The sequence below is a fragment of the Brachycentrus maculatus genome, unplaced genomic scaffold (genome assembly GCF_059751285.1).
Source record: "Brachycentrus maculatus isolate JH-2025_06_01 unplaced genomic scaffold, ASM5975128v1 h1tg000294l, whole genome shotgun sequence".
Taxonomy (NCBI): domain Eukaryota; kingdom Metazoa; phylum Arthropoda; class Insecta; order Trichoptera; family Brachycentridae; genus Brachycentrus; species Brachycentrus maculatus.
The window spans coordinates 811,182-831,621 of record NW_028281045.1 but is presented as its reverse complement, the minus strand read 5'-3'; the positions used below and the strand labels follow the sequence as shown (position 1 = coordinate 831,621).

The following is a 20,440-nucleotide window of genomic DNA, read 5'->3' as shown; positions in this document are numbered from 1 at the left end:
ACCAGCTGCGCAAGCAATCAAATCATGAAGAAATTGTGAGCACTTTCTACATTGGTATCTATAGTAATAAAATTATGGTGTATCAGCCTATAATTGGTGGCCTTCAAGAATTGAACATGCTGTTATTGGATCTCTTGGCGTATCAATCGGCAAGTCTACTGAGTGGTAAGTATATGCGAGGGATGTAGCACCATGGTATTCCAAAACCGTGTAAAAAGGGGGTCCAGATTATTTTCTAAATGACCAAGTGAGATTTGCGCCACTAAACATCCATTTTTTTTTCAACGTTTTTCCTTCAAACCAACAATAACATATATAATGAGAATTTTAATTAGCTTCTTTATCAGATTCAAGTTGGTAATATCATTAATTGATTAGGGAGTCAGTTTTTGGTAATATCTATGTATTTTTAATTGAAATTTTACTCAGTAAATACCATTATTTCTTAAAATACGAAATCGTAAAAATTATTAAAACATTGACTGCCAAATTAGAAAAAAAAACATCCTTGGGGCCACAACTGTAAACAGACTACATATACAGTTTTCATTTTAATGCAATGCCAAGTATGGTATTAGTTTTCAGAGAAAAATCTGGGCCAACTTCGGTAATTTTTCCAGGGGGCCACACAGAAAGTGCATACATTTACATTACATGGCAAACGTGAAGCGTATACAATTCACATAACATAAAATCCAATCCATGATTGGAGTTAGATTTAACTCACGCAACCTGTTGACTAAACACAGCGTGAGTTAAATATGACTCACATGGCTTTCAACGTGTTAATATTAAAAGTCATAAACTTAAACATTTTGAAATAATATAAATTCATAGAAATGTAAATTATAATAAACCCATTATTTATAATGTGAGCCTCGGGGGGAGGTCTATATTTATTGTCTATTGGGATTGTCCATCTTTCCACTAATAAAAATTAAAAACAGCTTCTACACTCTCTTCATCCTTCAAAGTCCCAAAAAAACAACTCTTAAAATTTAAACTTAGCTTCACATACGGTGTTTGAAAATAATGAATCAAATGTGTTACAATAGATTTTGAGAAAAAGTGGTATTTACAAAGTAAAATTTTTAATTAAAGTGGTAATATTCTTTTGCAAGCGAAACTCACGTTATAACTGACTTACACTGTACCAGGTACATAATAGTACCTTACGACCTTCTACACCAGTGTTACTCATGCATCTAAGGGTGGTGACTGAGCGGAGCCATTTCTTCATTAACATTCGATACAGGCATTCGTATAGTCAGTACAGCGAGCCGAGCGCTGTACTGACTATACGAATGCGCGGCGAGCATCCGAAACCATCCATAGTTTCGGATGCTCGCCGCGAGCGATGTTACGATGTTGCGTTACGACGAAATGCTCCGGTCAGTCACCACCCTAATAAGTCATTCGACTCCAACATTAAAAAATCGCGGTAGCATTAATACTTGCTTAGTTCGATGGTCTATTTACAAATAATAATAATAATAATAAAAACAGCATACATTAATGTTTTAAACCTAGCGAAGGTAAATTGATTTAAGTCCAGTCTTTAAGCGATTGTCAGGAATAGTCTTGATCTCCGAGTCCCATATTTTTTGCCCGATATGACAACTTGTACATACGATGTTGTTCTTGTATGGCTAAGAAATGCGCCAGTAATCCATCGAAGTCCAGTGCTGCTTTAACATTGTCTTGTTTCAACTTCTCGCTGTTCCTAAAAATATAAACATTTTTTTTAACACATTGTTGTCGGGCGGCTTTTTTGTCAACCCCGACTCTAATTATACTCGGACAGTTTGCCGTCCGACCCTCGGTATACTAATTGCAAGTAACCGCAAACCCAATTTCGATCTGTACAATGTTTTTTGGCGTCTCTCGCACTTCACCAAAAGTAAGCAAATAAAACGCTTTTAAGCGTCTCCCGCTCTCTACCGACAGTATCTAATAGACGCTTTTAAGCGTTTTCCGCAAACAATGGTTTGATATTTCTTAATTTTTGCTCTTAATATAATAAAACATCAACTGCAAGGTTTTTTCCATTTTTATTTTATTTGACCAGTATTTCGGGTTTCGTCATTACTGACATCATTATGGGTTTCATACCCATAATGATGAATTGACTACACACAAATACACCCTATTTCTTACTCGAATATCTTGCAAATGCTCTTACTGAGCTTCAAATTCCACACAGCAATATTTTGAAAATAAGGTAGCAATAAACATTTATTGTAGTGTGTCTGGATTTATAGTTACTTTAGACATCCCCAGTAAAATAGGATCTATATAATAGCCCGGCGTGAGAACACCTGCATAATAGCCCGGTTAAATTCTAAAGGGAAATCTCATAATGCACATTAATTGAAAGAATAATTATAATTTGAACTGACTGATTTTGCACCGAGACGATGTTGTGAGGAACACATTGCAGCCTCTTCCGTAGTGTGTGAAATGCTTCCGTCTGAGGTAAGAGCATCAGCAGTCCGTAGAGGGCGCTGCACAGGGCTTCTGCACCCCACCCACCCAACAATTCTAGTCGTAAATCTGTCAAAAACACCACCCGTTATAGTTTAAAGTGAGAATTTAAAAATAACGAAATATCTGAAAATACTGATAATAATAATACAGTGGAACTCGATTATAACGCCATATAATAAATATAATAATAAAACCCCTATCCGCACCCCAATGGTGCATAGGGCACTGCGTCATATAAACGCAGTGTTATCTTGATCGTTTACACATGAAGGAAAGGTGATCAGCCCTCCGCTTCAGGTACCAGTCCAGGGTAATATTGAATAAATGTGACAATCACTTATATCACTTATATTTATTTTACCCCCCTTGTGAATCGAACCCGGGACCTCCAGAACGGTAGCCGAACGTGCTGACCATTACACTACGGAGGCGGACAACGCCATATAACTAACAAAATTATGATGTTATATCAGAGGGACATTATAAAAGAGTCTTAAAACTTTGAAACGCTGTTTTAATGAATGGGAATTTTAAAAACAAGGCTTATATATTAATATTATTCCATTGATTGGACTTCATCATGTTAAACTAGCAATATTAAAGTTAATACTCAGAGTTCATTTAAAAAAAGAAAAACTACAGCTATATGAAAATCAAGTTTGTTGCATGCCTATTGTTGAAAGAAATCTGTTTTTTTTTTAAGATCCACAGAAAAAAAATTTAATATTTTTTTTCTGTGGATCTGTGTAAATGGTATACTGCGTCAAATACATATGGTAGCAAACATCTCTCTAAAGCGGAAGAAACGAGAAAGTGTTTTGATGGCTTTCATAGCTTTTTGATGAGAGAAAGTGTTTTGATGGCTTTCATAGTTGTTTACAAAAACCATTGTAAACAACTGACTGCGGAAAAACGATTTGCCGATTGGCAAACAATTTGTTTACAACGAAATGGATGCTATAACCGATACTGGTAACATTCATTGTTGATAAAACCGTTTTTTTCATAACACTAATACATACTGTTTGGGCAGACTTGCTAAAAAGTGACATTATATACGAGTTGACGTAATAGCCTAGGCCGGTATAACTGAGTTCCACTGGATTTGTCTAATTAATATAGTGCCATTTTCATCAAATATTGTCCCAAGGATGCTTAATATTTTTCTTGATTGCCATATATGTATGTATTATACTTTGCACTACATACAAACTTAATTATTATATACACACTTACAAAAATAAGTACTTACATGCAAATATAGGGGATTCAATCAATTGCACCAACTTGTCGATTTCTGTTAAAAATTCTACTGTTACTTCTAATTTTCCACTGCAGTATGTATGTTAAGGAATATTATTTTTTAAGTATGCATAAATTCTGTTGAAATAACCTACTTATATGTATATAAAATACTGACATAGAGAATCTAAAGTGCGGTTAGAGAATATACAGGGTATTTCGATGAAGAATCAAAGTTCATAAATAAGAATATTATATTATTTATTATATCGGACACTGGATTATTCACCCTACGGATGAGATGTCAATTTTAAAGGTGTCACAAACTGATATAAAACATAAATCATTCTTCCCTTTTTTTATGAAAAAAGATTTGACCTAGCATTTTCCCCATTTTGCCCATTACGATATAAATGTTACACAAGTGTATAAAGCTTAAGCCAGCCAAATGCCAGGTCGTAAGCCCTGGGACACTCAGACTTCCATCTTCTTTCATAAAAAAGGGAAGGATGATACATGTTTCACATCGAGTTGAGACACCTTTCAAAATTCATAAATAAGTATGTATAGATGATATTGTCCAAAAAAAATGGGTTTGGGTATATAAAAATATAAAATTTAATGTCAATATTATTGATATATACTTGATTGTAAAGGTTTTTACAAGTGCTGTACATCAGAATAGCCCCTGTTAAAGTTAACCTTCTACAAGAGCTCCACTTTAGTCTCTCTTAAAATTCTCCAAAAATATTAACAATGCGATGGTCACACGTCACACGTCAGGAGATTAAAGGCATTATATTATTGGAATAGCTAGCAATTTGTGCTTTTGATATTATTAAGTTATCAAAGATGTCGTTAGGTGGGGAAGGCAACAAAAAAGATAATGGTATGGCGCATGTGACGAGAATGGAACCATCCAGACTCCCCCACATTGCACTGCATGGCCAATCTCAAGGCAGACGACTCCCGGTCAGACCACCAAAGAGATGGATTGACAGCTGGGAATAGCAGGAGGCTAATCTCCTAAAAACAAGTCACATGGCCACAGGCCACAAGAAGAAGATGATAATATGCAGTATATAATGATAAATAATAAATAATAATAAAACCCTTATCCGCACCCCAATGGTGCATAGGGCTCTGCTTCATATAAACACAGTGTTATCTTGATCATTTACACATGAAGGAAAGGTGATCAGCCCTCCGCTTCAGGTCCAGTCCAGGGTAATATTGAATAAATATTACAGCGAAAAAATCATATATATTTATTTGACCCCCCCCTGGGAATCGAACCCGGGACCTCCGGAACAGTAGCCGAACGTGCTGACCATTACACCACGGAGGCGGACAAAAGATAAAATGATAAGGATACAATAACCGGATCAGTTGATTACAGTGGCCATAGTTTTGCGTAAGGAAACACAGAGCCACCAAAGTAACGGGATTGTGACTCCAACTCTTGTATAGGCACACAAAAAGGGTATGGCTGCTCTGAAATCACAAAAAAACAATATGAATAATAAAAAATACAAGACAAGATGGTGGACTGGTAATACAATCATACAGGACTCGACAAACCTCTGTGTTGAAATCTTTCAATTGATTTCGTAACTCGAATAGTTCTGCTGATGTGAGAAGAATCATGTTTAATGTTTCCACCATTGTAGCGGCAAATTTAAGATTCTTTTCTTTTAGCAGTATCTCCGACAGAGTTGTGTAAATGTCTTCAGCATTCAACAGGACACATAGTTGTCTGTAAAATAATGTATTATTTTACCGATAACATTCAATTGATAATGCCCTAACAAGGCGAAACAATTGTCACAATATTCATTTTTTATGTGTTTTTGTTAATAAAATACAACTTAGTAGACTCAAAAAATCTGTGTTTGATTTAAAATTAATACATTAATTAAAATGGAGTTCTACAAATTAAACAACAAATCAATAAATTAAAAAATTAAAAAATAAAATAAAAAATAAAATAAAAAATTAATAAAAATATATTTGATTTTACCTAACTATAAAAGATCCTCTGTCATCCAATAAAGTGGTGTCACAGCTAAAAAGCTGAAGTAAACTAACCAAAAACTTCCTGTAATAAGGACTTGATCTAACATCAGATTCACCTGAAACCAGTACACATATTGAATTAAAATCCATCGACGGAAGGAAAAAGAGATGATTATCAATCACTATCATTCGGAGTTTAGTACCTTGAGCATTGGAAGAAGAAGGCGTGGAGCATATTTCAGCTAAAACTGCGAGACTCTGCCTGACCACATCATCTGAAGGATCTGACAGACTGCTCAATAGAGCGTCGAACATTTGTTCTGTGTGCGCAAACATCTGCAATCATAAAAACAAATTAAAAACAATGCTCGATTAACCCTAGGAAGATAAATAATTAAATTCAATAGTGGACCATCCTATTGTCTACGATTCCTAGTACAGATAAAATAGGTAAAATCCTATCTTTATTAAATCTTTTTTTTTGTCAATCCTACTTTCTATAAATAAACACATGTGTCGAGTTGTGGTCCCGTGGTTAGTGCGGACTCTTAAGTCAGAGTTTCTCGGTTCGAACCCACTCTACTACAATTTGATACCTATTTCTAAAAATGAGCCGCTTAGGCTCACAGAAATAGTGTAAAATTGAAATATTTGTGTAAATAATAAAAACACAAATATTTATTTTAAATAAAAAAAATTAAATTTAAAAAAACATTTGAGAAAGCATAGAAAACCTGAATGGTTCGCCAACAGGAAATTCCACCAATAATTTTTAGTAAATAAAGTAATTTTTAGTAAGTGGAATTAAATTTTAAAATGACATATCGTAGTCGTACAGGAGAAAGTGACCAACTACCAAAACGTAAAATGTTCAGGAGGGCCATTTAAGTCACTTTTGCTTGCAGTTAGTCATTTTTACCAAGTCAATATATTATACTTCCATGTTTAAAATCGTTTGGGATTTTTACAGGGCAATATTAAGCTAATAAGAAATCAAATAGTCAATGTTCACGTTTTTGTTAAACAATGCACTTGGTCACTCTCTCTCCTGTATGAATACGATATGTTTACACCTGTGCTGTGCTGTGCGCACGAGTTTCCTGCTGACCTTCCTAATGAATAAAAAAATATTGAATACACTCTTTTATTTCTTTAATATGCAGACTTATGTGAATACCTTTGCGGGGATCTTGTTGTATAGATGCAGGATCCATCTTAATACAGCAACTTTAGTCTGTACAGAATTGTGATGAAGTAACTGATTTAAGACTTCGACAACGGATGGGAGATCTAGTTTCTCGTGTAGAGCTGTACTGGGTGACAGAGAAACATCTTCAGTTTCTTGAGCCTCATCGCCACGTTTCGCTTTGCTGGACTTCCCCGATTCTATGTCTCCTGCGTCCAATGTTATCAGCTTCATAAGGCTGTAATTTACAGCTAAAGCAGTCTCCTTTATATCTGACACTAGAAATTATGGAAAATATTGTATATTTTTAAAGCATTTTTACTTTGCGGTGTAATAATAATAATATTTATTCCATATTATAAGTGCTTCTCTATTTGTAGAAAGCTGGACCATCACCAAAGCTACCGCAAAGAAGATTGAGGCATTCAAAATGTGGTGCTATAGAAGAATGCTCAAAATACTTTGGGTAGAGAGTTCGAAACCCAGATCTTTTAAGACGCATGGGAAAAGACAGAGACGTTATAGACACTATACAAAAAGAAAGCTAAAGTACTTAGGCCATTTTATAAGAGGAGCGAAATATAAAATAATACATATTTTATTACAAGGCAAAATGGAAGGTAAACTTAGCATACGAAGAGATATTTCCTGGTTTTACAACTTGAGATTGTGGTTACACTTAATAATTTATTTAGCATTTTTTTAAGAATTATAGAAAAAGTTATATAATTAGATTATAAAAATAAAAATAAAAGTATCGTTTGGAAAAAAATTAATATTTTTTGTGTTCCACAAAGCAATTGGTGCAAAAATATTGACGTGCCAAATTAGAGTTCCACAATAACGCTTACAGTAAAACTGTTAATCACAAAAAACATATTGCTAATGCAGTGCTTTCTTGATAATCATCTACATAAAAGCAAGGTGATCAGTCCCAGAAAAGCCAGGTAGAAAATCTACTTAAACATGAAAACAAGTCCACCGTAACCAAATCGTTAGTATTTTTGCTCATGAATTATTCCCCAGTTAGACACAGACAAAGAAAATAATGAAAAGGATACTTTTTCGGGCGTCACCATTGTACGATAGGCACGGCAGCACCGCTGTGAATATCCCAGACATGTACGGCAACATTTCTATACCGGAAAGTTGAACAAATTCCTTAATCCATGTTATCGCGGTAAACTGAAAAATTAAAAAATATATATTATATAATTAGGCTAACTAGCCAACTAACCATCACGGTGCTAGGTAGAGAGGATAGAACGCTACACCACTCTGTCTTTGCAAAAATTCTTCGCCTCTATAACACTCAGGTGTCTTCTCATACATACCCGCCGATTATTCTGACTGTTGACCTGTCCATGCTTAAGTATTTGAAGTACAGTAATACCCCGCTTAAAACCACCTCTATTTATGCTGTTTCAGTGTCTTAAAAGCGCGGTACAGTCATTCACTGAAGACTTTTACTCCGGGATTTCATAATATTTATTCGTCGCGTGTTGACTCCCAATCAGTTTATACCGTTTTGGTTGTGTGCATTCCCAATAAGTTAATATATGTACTACAATACTGTTTTGTCATTTGAAATGCATTAGTTTTTGTAATCCCGATAGTGGAGCACTGCGTGTGTCAAAGGAGTACTGTACATTGTCATTGTCATTTATATATGTGGAAAATAGATCCTACATAGCACTGATTCGTTTAGCGCCCCTTTTTCTGGTATGGAATACTGTACTTGATCATGCCAAGTTCTCCTTACTCTTACTCTGCTTCTATTTCCAACTACACTTACCTCGTATATTTGCTTTACAGTTATTTTTTCACTCATTCATTCTACATGCTCAAAAAATCTTGACACACCTTTCTTAATTGTGTTGATAATGCTTATCTCAGCTTTGTATTCTTTCCTTAGTTTACTATTTAAACATCTATCATACATTGTTATGCTGCACATTCATCTGAGTGACCGCATTTTGATTTCATTCTTCTTTTGCCAAATCAATGCATCACAATTGGTACCAGGAGAGGTACAGCGTTATGAACAGTATATGTATCGTTAGGAAATTGTATTTGATATAAGAATGAATGTAAAATAAATATTAAATTAAACAAATATAGTAAGTTACCTGCAATACTTCATCTGTAGCCTGGGCATGAACAATCAAAATGTTGATCATACTTGCAAAATCTACTCTTGATGGGTCATTCTTAATACTCTGTAAGAATAAAGAGAGTTGGGCGCCACACCTAATAACAAAAAAGATAATAATCTGTGATTCCAATAATGGTGCGTTATTATTATGACAGTAAATTACACATAATTATTTTATTTCATCATAGACATAATTCATCAAAGCTGATAGTGTGTAAAGGAGATGTGTATTTACCAGTGCTTACTATTTGTTATTTTATTATTATTTTATGTTTAAGACTTTTTGTTTCTCTATTAGTGTATTTTTATATTAGATACTATATATATATGTATTATGTTAAAGGCCATAGCCGTTCAATAAATAAATAAAAGAAATTCAAAAATAATTACAATTTAAAATTTACAATAATGCATCCGTTCTTAGTTTTTCAGGGCCAATCTTACACTTCCCTTCATCACTTGGTCAGCCATTGACCACCAAACTTCTTATTTATTATATAGCAAATATTGCATAAACCCATAGATAAAATATAAATAAATAAGTGAAATATTCACATGAAATTTCATTATATAAAGCAATGGGAATACTTACATTTTTTTAATTTCCACCATCGGATCATCTAAGATTCTGAACAATCCATCGAGTATTTCAGGTAAAAATATCACCAAGTCTATATCTGGCACTGAATCTAATACAGAAACCCAAGATATTATAAACTGACGAGCAAATGCGTTGCGAGTGTAAATACGTTCTCTCAACAATGGAATAAACGCACACAGATCAAACGAAGCACTCTCGGTCACAATGTCCTAAAATAAACAAATAAAACTTTATTCCTTGATTCGCAAGAACCCACTCACCGATTGAATAATCAATTTGAGTTAAACCCTCGGCTACTAAAATCCGATATATCGGCTTTCGGTACTGCAGCGAGAAATACCGGAAACCGAAACTAGTTAAATCGCAGTATTTCTAGCGTAGTACCCCAAAAGTCCCGGTAGCCAAAGGGTTTATTCCCCTAATGTGTACCTTTATTATTCTGTCCAGCAGATCGGAGGCTAATTTCATACTCTGTTCAGTGTCAGTTGCTGATTTACTGAGGACGTTGAATATATCGGTGAAGTGAACCAAGATGGCTCCTCTCGTCACCTTGGCCACGTTGTAGAGAGCCTCGCAGGCGAAGTAGCGCACTCTCACTTCGGTGTCAGAGAAGCACGCCAATATCGGGTGAATCAAAACGTTTAGGTACTCTGAGCAATCCTGAAATGACAAGAAAGTTAATTTTTTTTTACAAAAATATTAATAATATTAGTATATAACCACTCACCGAGATTTTTATGTCTACCGGTTTCGAGACGTACCCGTCTCTTCGTCAAGACAATCACCATTACAGCATGCAAACAATACCACCCTTCACCCTTTTGAGTGCATGTTTAACCTCGGCTCGTAACGCATGTCTGTGGTGAAAACTGTAGTGCATGTTGGTCTTCGGGTCGACCAAAAATCGCATGTGTTAAACATTTTGTGTAGTTTTAAGTGTGTAAATGGTGCTATGGTGGTGAAGGGTGGTATTGTTTGCATGCTGTAATAGTGATTGTCCTGACGAAAAGACGGGTACGTCTCGGAACCGGTAGACATAAAAATCTCGGTGAGTGGTTATATACTAATATTATTAACATTTTTGTAAATAAAAAAAAATTAAAATTGACCAACCACAAAGTAAATACTTTAAATATTCATAATATTGAGAATATGACAAGAAAGATTTGCATTTAAAATTACACCGAAATAATTTAGTGAAATTTGGATTTACGTCCACTGAAAAGAAGCTGAGATACAGTAAAACATCAATACAATGGACTGATTGGGGGGGGTGTCCTTTAAAGCCGAAATTCCGTTTTATAAAAATAGGTTTAAAATAAATTAATATAATAATAAATCCCTTACCGCACCCCAATGGTGCATAGGGCACTGCTCCATATAAACGCGGTGTTATCTCGATCGATTACACATGAAGGAAAGGTGATCAGCCCTCCGCTTCAGGTACCAGTCCAGTGTAATATTGAATAAATATTAGAGTGAAAAAAATCACTTATATTTAAACCCCCCTGGGAATCGAACCCGGGACCTCCAGAACGGTAGGCGAGCATGCTGACCATTACACTACGGAGGCGGACAAAATTAAGAAACTTATTTTTGAAAATATGAACACTGTATTTAGATATAAACGATACAAAACACAAATAAAGTTGTGATGTTGCTGTTTGATATTGACACGCTTGCTTTCGGTAATCCTGCTTTGAAAAAGGAATCAAGTTTTGATTTTTTTTTTAAAAGAATCAAATGCAGTTTTTTAAGTTTTGAGACATATCGCTCACTCCAATCAACAACGTCATATATCAAAAATTGTCAATTTTCAGTTGTGCATGTTTTCGGAATGCCCAGAAAATGTACTATATCCCAGCAAAAGCGGCATATTTTAACTTAATATTTACCTGCTACAGGGCAGAAAGTGTTGTTTTTGCATTTTGAAGAAAGGGTATTGTTTAATTTTTTTTTATATATACTAAATATTTTTCAAATGGAGAAAAAACCTTCAGGTTTTACCTAAAAAAGTCTGTTGCACAATAAAAAGTTCAATAAGTGGCTTGATATTTATTTTAAATACATTGTATTATTTTTTAATTCTTTATTTTAGTGCTTTCACACAAACATCATGGTTAGATTAACGCAGAGAACATCATAGTCTAAGCTTAACTCGAAGGTGCACAGTTTACACCCGCGCTGTGCCAGGCGGGTTTCGCGCAAGGTATCGGACCCTCCTACATTGTATTATTATACAAGTATTCAACCACATATTTTTAAACTTTAAAAACGATCTCCTGAAAAATCATGTTTTTTGATATGTGACGTTGTTGAAAGGAGTGAGCGATATGTGATTATTATAGCTACTAAAAATTGTTTACATGCAGCGACACTTGAATTTAACCATGTATAATATTAACAAAACATCTTTAATTTTTGTACATTTGAAGTTCATTAAATAGAGAGGTCCATAATATCGAGGTTTTACGATATTATGAATAATAATAATAATAATAATAAAATTGGATAACTTATATAGCGCCATTTTCGTAAAAAATACCTCAAGGGCGCTTCACTGTGAATGAGTGACGTATCCGCAAAGATGAAATTTATTACATGTTACTATATTTGTCCGCCTGTTACGCTATTCTGTCCGCCTCTGTGGTGTAATGGTCAGCGTGTTTAGCTACCGTGCTGGAGGTCTCGGGTTCGATTCCCGGGGGGGGGGGGTGAAAATAAATATTTGTGATTTTATACTATAATATTTATTTAATATTACCCTGGACTGGTCCCTGAAGCGCAAGAGTGATCACCTTGCCTTCATGTAAGTAATGATCAATATAACACTGTGTCAATTCGATGCAGTGCCCTATGCACCATTGGGTGCGGATAAGGGTTATAAGTAAGTATAAGTACTATATTTAATCTTTCGAACATACCGGACCCAGTGCAACCGCCACAGCTCCGAGTCCCAGAAGGCCCCCTTTTCTCGTGTGTGCGTTCTGCGAAGTGGCAAAATCTTGCCCCAAAACACGTATAAGCTTCTTTATTTGAATGGTATTGTTAGCCGCTTTAAAATCTCTTACCATTCTACAATAAAAAATTCATTAAATAAAAAATATTTAAAAAAATTAAAACAACCTAACACTTGTGTCCTCTTTTTAAATAAATCCTTACTTTTCTATTTCCACAGCAGCAGCTTTAGTTTTCTCATAGAGTTTGTCGTTTAGAGCCCTCACGCAAGCCGCACTTAGAGGGGCGTGATCAGTCATTTTCAATATTTTATTTCAACTCTAAATGTGTACCAACAAATTTTAGATGTTCAATTTAATTCAAGGAAAGGTTATTTTTACATGGAGATATATTTTTTAAAATATGTAACTGCAGTTAATAGCGGCTTAATCAGTAGAGAAATCTATGACGCTCGTTAAATAAAACAACACAAACATCCGTCCGACAACGGTGTACAAATTGGCACAATATAAATTTTGACATTGACGGAATTTGACGTTTTCTATAAAGTTGCCATATGTAAACTTTGAAAATCCGTAACACAAGTAGGTACCTTCTTGTTTAAAAAAAATCAACTTACGTAAATTGGGGTACATAGTGTACTTTTTTGTAAAATGGGTACTTTGTAGAAATAAAAATAAGCCGACATTATAAAAATATCATTTATGCAATAAATGAGTATGTACAAATCAATGTATCCAATTTTCACTGCAGCTATTATTATGGCGCAATGGACTTTATTCGAAGCCAGAAGTCTATTATTCGACCCAACCTACTAAGCTTTGGATTACTTTTTTTAAATGGCCTGTCTGTCTACGGAAACTTTATTAAATTTACTTAATATATTTTCATCAAACAGTGTGTATTAAGTATTTCATGTTAACAGAGAATTGGTTACTTTTAAAAAATAAAATGAATAACAAAGACATTAACACATTTCGGACGGGTGTTTTTTACGCCTGCGGACTTTTGGCGACGGAATTCGATAATAGTTTACAAATCGTTAAGACCTTAACAAAGAGATTGGTACATGATATTCATATAAAAACATGAAATAATTCCTTCTTTGACATAGAAATAAGGGAAAAATATCCTTCCTGTCCTTAAGCATTAATCAACCGAATGGGTAGAAATACCTTTCCCATCCTTAGTGTGTAAATTTGTTAAGTACATGCCTATTTGCATAGATGTCAACCAAAGGTGTTTATATAGTTTTCCCTGTGTGTTAAAGAGTTTTGCGTACGATCATATTCTACACCGCAGGACCTGCAAAGGCCCTATCACCAAAATTTATATTGGACTCCAATAGTCTGCCAATAGCTGATCGAAGAGTTGCCTGTTTTCTGTTGATTATCTCAGGATAACAGAGCTTTGAGATATAAGCCGGTACCATCCCATGAATTATCCTATACACCGTCCAGCAAAGTTTAAAAGTTATTCTTTCTGGATACTTCAAAAAGTGAAGTTCTCTTAGGTGTTCTGAGATGTGTGAATATTTTGGTGTCTCGGTTATCAATCGTGCTGCGGAAATGCTTTTTCATTTTAAATAAATCTTACTATCTAATAAGTGGAACAAAATCCAGCATTTATGAACAAAGGATTAGGACACACTAGGAAATATTATAAATATAAGTAATAATTGAAATAAATGAAGTGGAGGAAATAAAGAAACACGGAAACATTGTTTACAACTTATATGTATTTATACAAATAAAATCGTATAAACAGAAACAAATATTACGACAAATGCACAAATACGACATACAGTCATAGTAAAAAACTAATATAAAGATTATTAACTAATACAATAACTGTACAATAAATATAGTTAAGATGAAATAAGTAGACACTTTGTTGAATACAAAGTGAGATTTGTATGAAGCTTTAACATAACATTAATTATTTCTTAAAATAACACAATGTGATATGGTCACACTTGGTGTGGAATGAGATGGGAGTAGAATACAATGAGTTCCCACTTGCGGCAGCGGGAGTGGGATGTAGATTACTACGTACTAGTTGTGCACATTAACATAATCTTTACTTCTTATTTGGTGTTCACAAGATAATTTCATGAGGCGTCGTTACTTCAGAACTGAAAAATAATTTCCAAAACAAGTTTTAACAAAAAATAACTTGGGTAAACAATAAATTCACATAATAAAGGGAATGTAAGGGTAATGTTTATTTCAAACAATCACTTACAAACTAAAATAAAAAGGGCTCGAAACAGTGAGTGCTTTCCGTAGTAACAAAGAATACTAATAATACCCATAAACACATCGCAGTCTGACAATCTCACATTAAATTGCACATACTTGAATAGCATTCTCTGTCTCGTAAGTTTGGCACCATTACAACTGAAATAGTGGTGTAGGCAGATCATGCGCTAAATATTAATTTAAAAAAAGAGAAAGAAAATCATTTTCTTAATACATACACAATTTATGGACAGAATGGACATAATTTGTCACTTCGCCAATATATTTTTGCTTAAATAATATCCAAGCTTAAGAATAAATTGGTTCTTACAATCTAAATCACTGTCCTTACTTAACGAGAAAGTTACCCAATAAATATTCAAATCAGCACATAGTATGTTATATACATACTAAAAGTTTTACCAAATATGAATTTACATTTTCTGCACCTCTATAAATTTGAACTCACGGAGTTCTGAAAAAATATTTGTCAGATTCTAGGCAACAGGTAGAGGAACTTAAATCTATATGATTTTTCCAATCTACCGCATTCCACACTTCCCCTGTTTTGTACTTAGTGATATAAACAGCTTTACTCTTACTTAATACCTAACTACATATCTCTCATTGCCACTCTAATTTAGGGAAGCATTTCTGTTCTTTAAAACTATTCATATTTAGTCAGATAACTTTACTTGTATGATAATTTAGTGATAAGTCTTATATACTATAACATTACACAAGATAGACATATGTATGTATATAATGGCACTGCAATTGCATTTTGAAAATTCGGTACATTGGGTAAATTACTTCTAGTAGATAATTTACACAAACCAACCTTCCACGAAATGTAACGAAAGATACCGATTCGAAATAATAGTTGCATTTGTAAGTTTACATGTATGTACTTTATTAATATAATATTTTACGAAATAAGAGTTAAGAAGATTTAAAGAAAGACATACAATTCTAAATACGAATTCCAAGAAAAATAAAAACGGACATAACATAGAGAAACAAAAATTGTCAAAAAAAAAGTAACAAAAAACTATAACAAGCTTCAATGGACTTTTATGTGAAAATTGGAGGGAAAACCCACATTAAGAAATTTTAGGGATAATAAATCTCAAATCTCAGTCATCTTACTTGTACAAAAGAATGTACCTCAAATTTACCTATTTTACAGAAACTTAAGTTACATTTATAAATGAAAAAAAAGGTTTCAAACATGCCTTTCCTAGCAAAAAAAAACTTAAAGAAATTAATTTAATACATATATACAAATATTTTTAAGAAGTACATATATTTTTTCAATCGATCTATAATAAAACACAAGTTAAATACAAGCCACTGTAAATTCGGCAAATTGGGATACATTTTTTTGAACGTTGGATGACGGACAGAGAATACACTATTAATGACCAAAAAAAGCACTTTTTGATTTATACATTTTAAGGAACTTTATCCAATAATGAAAAAAGGTATGAGAGAAAATAATACTGTAATATGTAGCATTATCAATATCATATTGTATTTGATTGTCCAGTTAGTTACCGTAAAGTGAAATATCATAATTATATCCACCAGATGTGTTTTATGACAATTAAATAAGAAAACAGAATACATTTATATGTAGTGTAAATAAAAAGTAATCGGAGTAATGTGGTGTGTAGAAATAATAGGTTTAAGCAGAGAAAATGTTTGATAAAATAATCCGATCAACACTTATCACCTAATAGTAACTTTGTATTATTTGCATCGCTTCCATGTTCTGAATTAACTGAATGAAAAATCTTTGGTTTTCTTGTGCACAAAACATAAATTAAACAATGCATTAACTGGCTACAGATCTTTTTATCGTGAACTTACAATAAAGTGAGTCGTATTACGTATTATTTGATTTAACAAATACAAAAAAGTCGAGTATGTAATTACAATAGATGAAAATAAATTACAAAAAATATTTATGGCATTCATCAGCACTTGACACCACTTTTAGCGTATGAAATCCATTAAAATGTTTCGCTATACATATATGGAATAAGAAATATTTACACGCACATTTTTACAAATATCAATTTTTGTAATAGATAATATAGTACTATGGATGCATAAAAAAGGTGTGGAAAGTGCTGATGTGGCGATTCCGTTTGAGAACAATGTATTTTGCTAGATTAATATACTTAAAAGACCTAAAACAATATTTACAGAACTAAAACAAAAATGAGATCACATAAATGTCAATAAAGTAAATTATTACTTAAATTAAAAGTAACAAATTCATATACTTTGGCACAATAGAAGCTTTTCCTTTACCGTTATATTAGTCTCTTTTCGCTCCATACAACAAAACATTGTGCCCATTTGGAGATAAACTAAGGTGAAATGTTATACATAATATTAACAATCGGTGGTCTATTTAGTACTTATATAACTGAAAAAGAATTACACTAAAATAATATTTACTAAAGAGAACAATATTGAACCGCGATATGATTTGTGACAGTTGTTATTAAAGTAGCAGGATTCCGAAACAAATTTTTAAAACACTATTTTTTTTTATGAAAGGCAAGAAAAATGTGGAACCAAAATGATAATGTTTTGTTTGCTGTCTAATTTTAATACAATGACTCTTTGGTGGTACTATTTTCATATTTCAATAATATACAATTGCCCTCCTTAATTAGAAATTGACTCCATACATAATATGTTTTCATACAGTTTTGAAGCTGATTTTTTTTATGTAGATACCACTATTAGACTTGAGATGATCGCATTTAACCGTTTTCAACTGCCAGGTAGGTATCAATATGACAGATTTTTAGTTTTATCTTGATTTTCCATAATTATCTCAAAAGATGTTTCTATATATCATGTCATACTTGATCTTGGCTAGCAAAATGAGTAGAAATATCATATGCGCAAGCACGGAAATTTTGTACGGCCATTAATAGCGTTGGAGATGAATGATAAATGGAGATGTCACTTTCCTTGTAAAGACGGCAGATTATACAAAATGAAACAACGAAGTTCCGGTAGTAACGAGTGCTGCAATTGATGCGGGAAATAAAATTAAAATATCATATTATTTTTGACATCTCAACAAAGATTAAGAAGAATATGGGAGTCTAAGCATTTACGGGGCTTACAACCATCATAGGCTGGTTAAAGTGATCACTTTACACACGTGTATCATTCACCAATTCTACCCATGATTGACAACCACACTAATAAAATTCTTGAAAATTCCATATATATCGCTCACTCCTTTCAAGAACGTCATAAATCAAAAATCGACAATTTTCAGTTGTGCATGTTTTCGGAATGCCCAGAAAATGCACTATATCCCAGCAAAAGAGGCAATTTTTAAACTTAATATTTACCTGCTACAGGACAGAAAGTGTTGTTTTTGTATTTTGAAGAAAAGGTATTGTTCAATAAATTTTTTTTAATATCCTAAATATTTTTCAAATGGAGAAAAAACCTTCAGGTTTTATCTAAAAAGATCTGTTGCACAGTAATAAGTTCAATAAGTGGCGAAATATTTATTTTTAATACATTGTATTATATTTTTAAACTTTAAAAACGTTATCTTGAAAAATCAAGTATTTTATTTATGACGTTCTTGAAACGAATGAGCGATATATGATCCAATTTCGAAACATTGTGCTTGAATCACTAGAATTTCACTAGAGACATCTATTGTTGAGATGAAAAAAACTGGGTTAAAAGAAAAAATGATAAAATCAGTCTATGATCAGTAATTGAAAGATCAGCCGAAGCGCTCCTTGACGAGGAACATGAGCTTCTTCTTGCCCTTGTACTTGAGCTTCATGTCGGCGACGAGCGTGGCAAACTGCGCCTGGCCGTCGGGCGCCAGTGAGAAGGTGTCCCGCGCCTTGGCCAGGAAGTCGATGAAGTCGGCGTAGTGGCGCGGGGAAATGTGCGTGAGGCGCGAGTGCGTGGTGGCCACGTAGGCGCGCAGCGCGGCGTCCAGCAGCGGGCGCAGCGCGGGCGCGGGCTTGGAGCGGCCCCCGCGCGGCCAGCAGCGCCGCAGCACGTCGGCCAGCACGCCCGCGCACTGTACGTTGCGCACCACCAGCGGCAGCAGCCCCTGCAGCTCGTTGCGCCCCAGCGACTGCGCCAGCGCGCACGCCCAGTGGATGTCGTTGATAGCGGGGTGCGTGTCCTAGTAAAAAAAAAAACAACTTTTAATTTTTTTATTTATAGATTTGGTATTAAATTTGCAGAACTTCATCTCAATTTATAAATTAAATATTAAAATAAAACACTGATTTTTAGATTATACTAAATTGTAAATTTTATTTTACAATTAAATATTCACTAAAATTTGTGATTTTAGTGAATTGAAAACAGTTATATTTCAAGCTAAAGTTATATTTCAACCATAAAATGGAAAATCACAAAGTTATTGCTTTAACCTGTTAACCGGACGGGACGCACGAATACGTCAAACGTAAACAATATCAGGTATGGGTAGGACATATGAATACGTCCTTGAAATATATATTTATTATATTATATATATGGACGTATATTTTTCGAACAACATAGGTATTAGTCATCCATACATGTCTCGACATGAATTTAAGACACGGAGTGAATCAGTATTCGCGCCCGTTAGAAGTTGCGTAATTGGACAGCGGACCGCCCGGTTAACAGGTTAAGTATAAATTATATGTAATTTTATTATTAACTTTCTAATCATTTTCTAACTAATGTTAGAAAATGACTGGTAAAAAAATTATAAATCTTGTCAGTTACCTGATTGTAAGTGAGGTGCAGGTTCCTCATGGCCAGCAGCGCGAGGCGGTAGGCGCGAGCGGGGTGCGCGCGGTGCTGCAGGTAGCGCGCGAGCGCGAACAACTGCTGCGGCGCGAGCGCGCCCCTCGCCGCCGCGCCCGCCACCAGCTGGTAGGCCGCCTCCGCCGCCCCGCCCGCGCCCTCGCACAGCGTCAGCGCGTGCAGCGCACAGCCCGCAGGGTCCTGGAATACAGACAACAGTAGAGCACAATGAAGGAATGTCATAGCGTAATGAAATAGACATCAATAATGTTTCTTTTAATACGTTTAAAGAAATATTGTTGATGTCTATTTGACCAGTTGAAAAGAAATGTTGTGTATAGTTATACTTTTATGACAGTTTATTTAAATTGTTTTATTTTTAGATTACTTAGGTGGAAACCTATGATTGGAATTGTAATTTTTTTGTATTTTATCATATTATTCAATTTATTCAATTTCAATTCAATTTATTTAACAACAAAAAATTAATATATACATAACAAACAATATTCAAGGCGTATATATTAAAAGTAAGCAAGAAGACTTAAAGGTGTAGAAGAATCCCGCTTTGGAAAACTCTTTCGGACACATGGAACAGATCAATATCCAATGTGATATTGTTCAACATAGCGGTAGGTTTTCCTACAGGCATAACCATCGGCAGGTTGGTCCTGTGTATAGGAATGTGAAACAATCTATGTCGACGCTGTCTTAGGTAACTATCGGGAACATGCAGACCAATGTTC

The 20,440-nt window shown here is 34.2% G+C and overlaps 2 protein-coding genes across 3 annotated transcripts in view; both read right to left on the bottom strand.

Moving 5' to 3' along the window:
• Window positions 1-1,442: 1,442 nt before the first annotated feature.
• Window positions 1,443-13,181, bottom strand: LOC148304996 (protein VAC14 homolog). Of its 2 annotated transcripts, none has more exons than XM_088267399.1 (14): window positions 12,850-13,181; window positions 12,612-12,762; window positions 10,117-10,347; window positions 9,679-9,896; window positions 9,061-9,181; window positions 7,993-8,116; window positions 6,923-7,209; window positions 5,949-6,081; window positions 5,750-5,861; window positions 5,311-5,485; window positions 5,105-5,223; window positions 3,740-3,819; window positions 2,400-2,553; window positions 1,443-1,723 (listed from the first exon to the last, which is right to left on the bottom strand). In XM_088267399.1, exons 1-14 carry the CDS (start codon window positions 12,942-12,944, stop codon window positions 1,570-1,572), a joined length of 2,154 nt encoding a protein of 717 aa, XP_088123525.1. In that variant the 5' UTR covers window positions 12,945-13,181; the 3' UTR covers window positions 1,443-1,569. The 2 variants fall into 2 exon arrangements, with proteins under 2 accessions (XP_088123525.1, XP_088123526.1); XM_088267400.1 differs by having other exon boundaries at window positions 6,923-7,203; window positions 12,850-13,171.
• Window positions 13,182-14,373: 1,192 nt separating this feature from the next.
• LOC148304994 (zinc finger SWIM domain-containing protein 4-like) overlaps window positions 14,374-20,440 on the bottom strand; it is a 154,892-nt gene continuing 148,825 nt past the window's right edge. The window contains exons 17-18 of the mRNA XM_088267425.1: window positions 19,674-19,895; window positions 14,374-19,077 (exon numbers count right to left, since the gene is read on the bottom strand). Coding sequence (XP_088123551.1) covers window positions 18,661-19,077; window positions 19,674-19,895 — 639 coding nt within the window. The 3' untranslated portion in view covers window positions 14,374-18,660. The remainder of the gene's footprint in view (window positions 19,078-19,673; window positions 19,896-20,440) is intronic.

Excerpts from the sequence above, each read along its gene's own strand:
- LOC148304996 (XM_088267399.1), bottom strand. The coding sequence starts at position 12,944 with ATGACTGATCACGCCCCTCTAAGTGCGGCTTGCGTGAGGGCTCTAAAC. Across the intron at positions 3,820-5,104 it reads AATCAACTGATCCGGTTATT|TGGAAAATTAGAAGTAACAG; the intron begins GTATCCTTATCA and ends TACATACTGCAG. Across the intron at positions 1,724-2,399 it reads ATCGTCTCGGTGCAAAATCA|GAACAGCGAGAAGTTGAAAC; the intron begins GTCAGTTCAAAT and ends TTATATTTTTAG.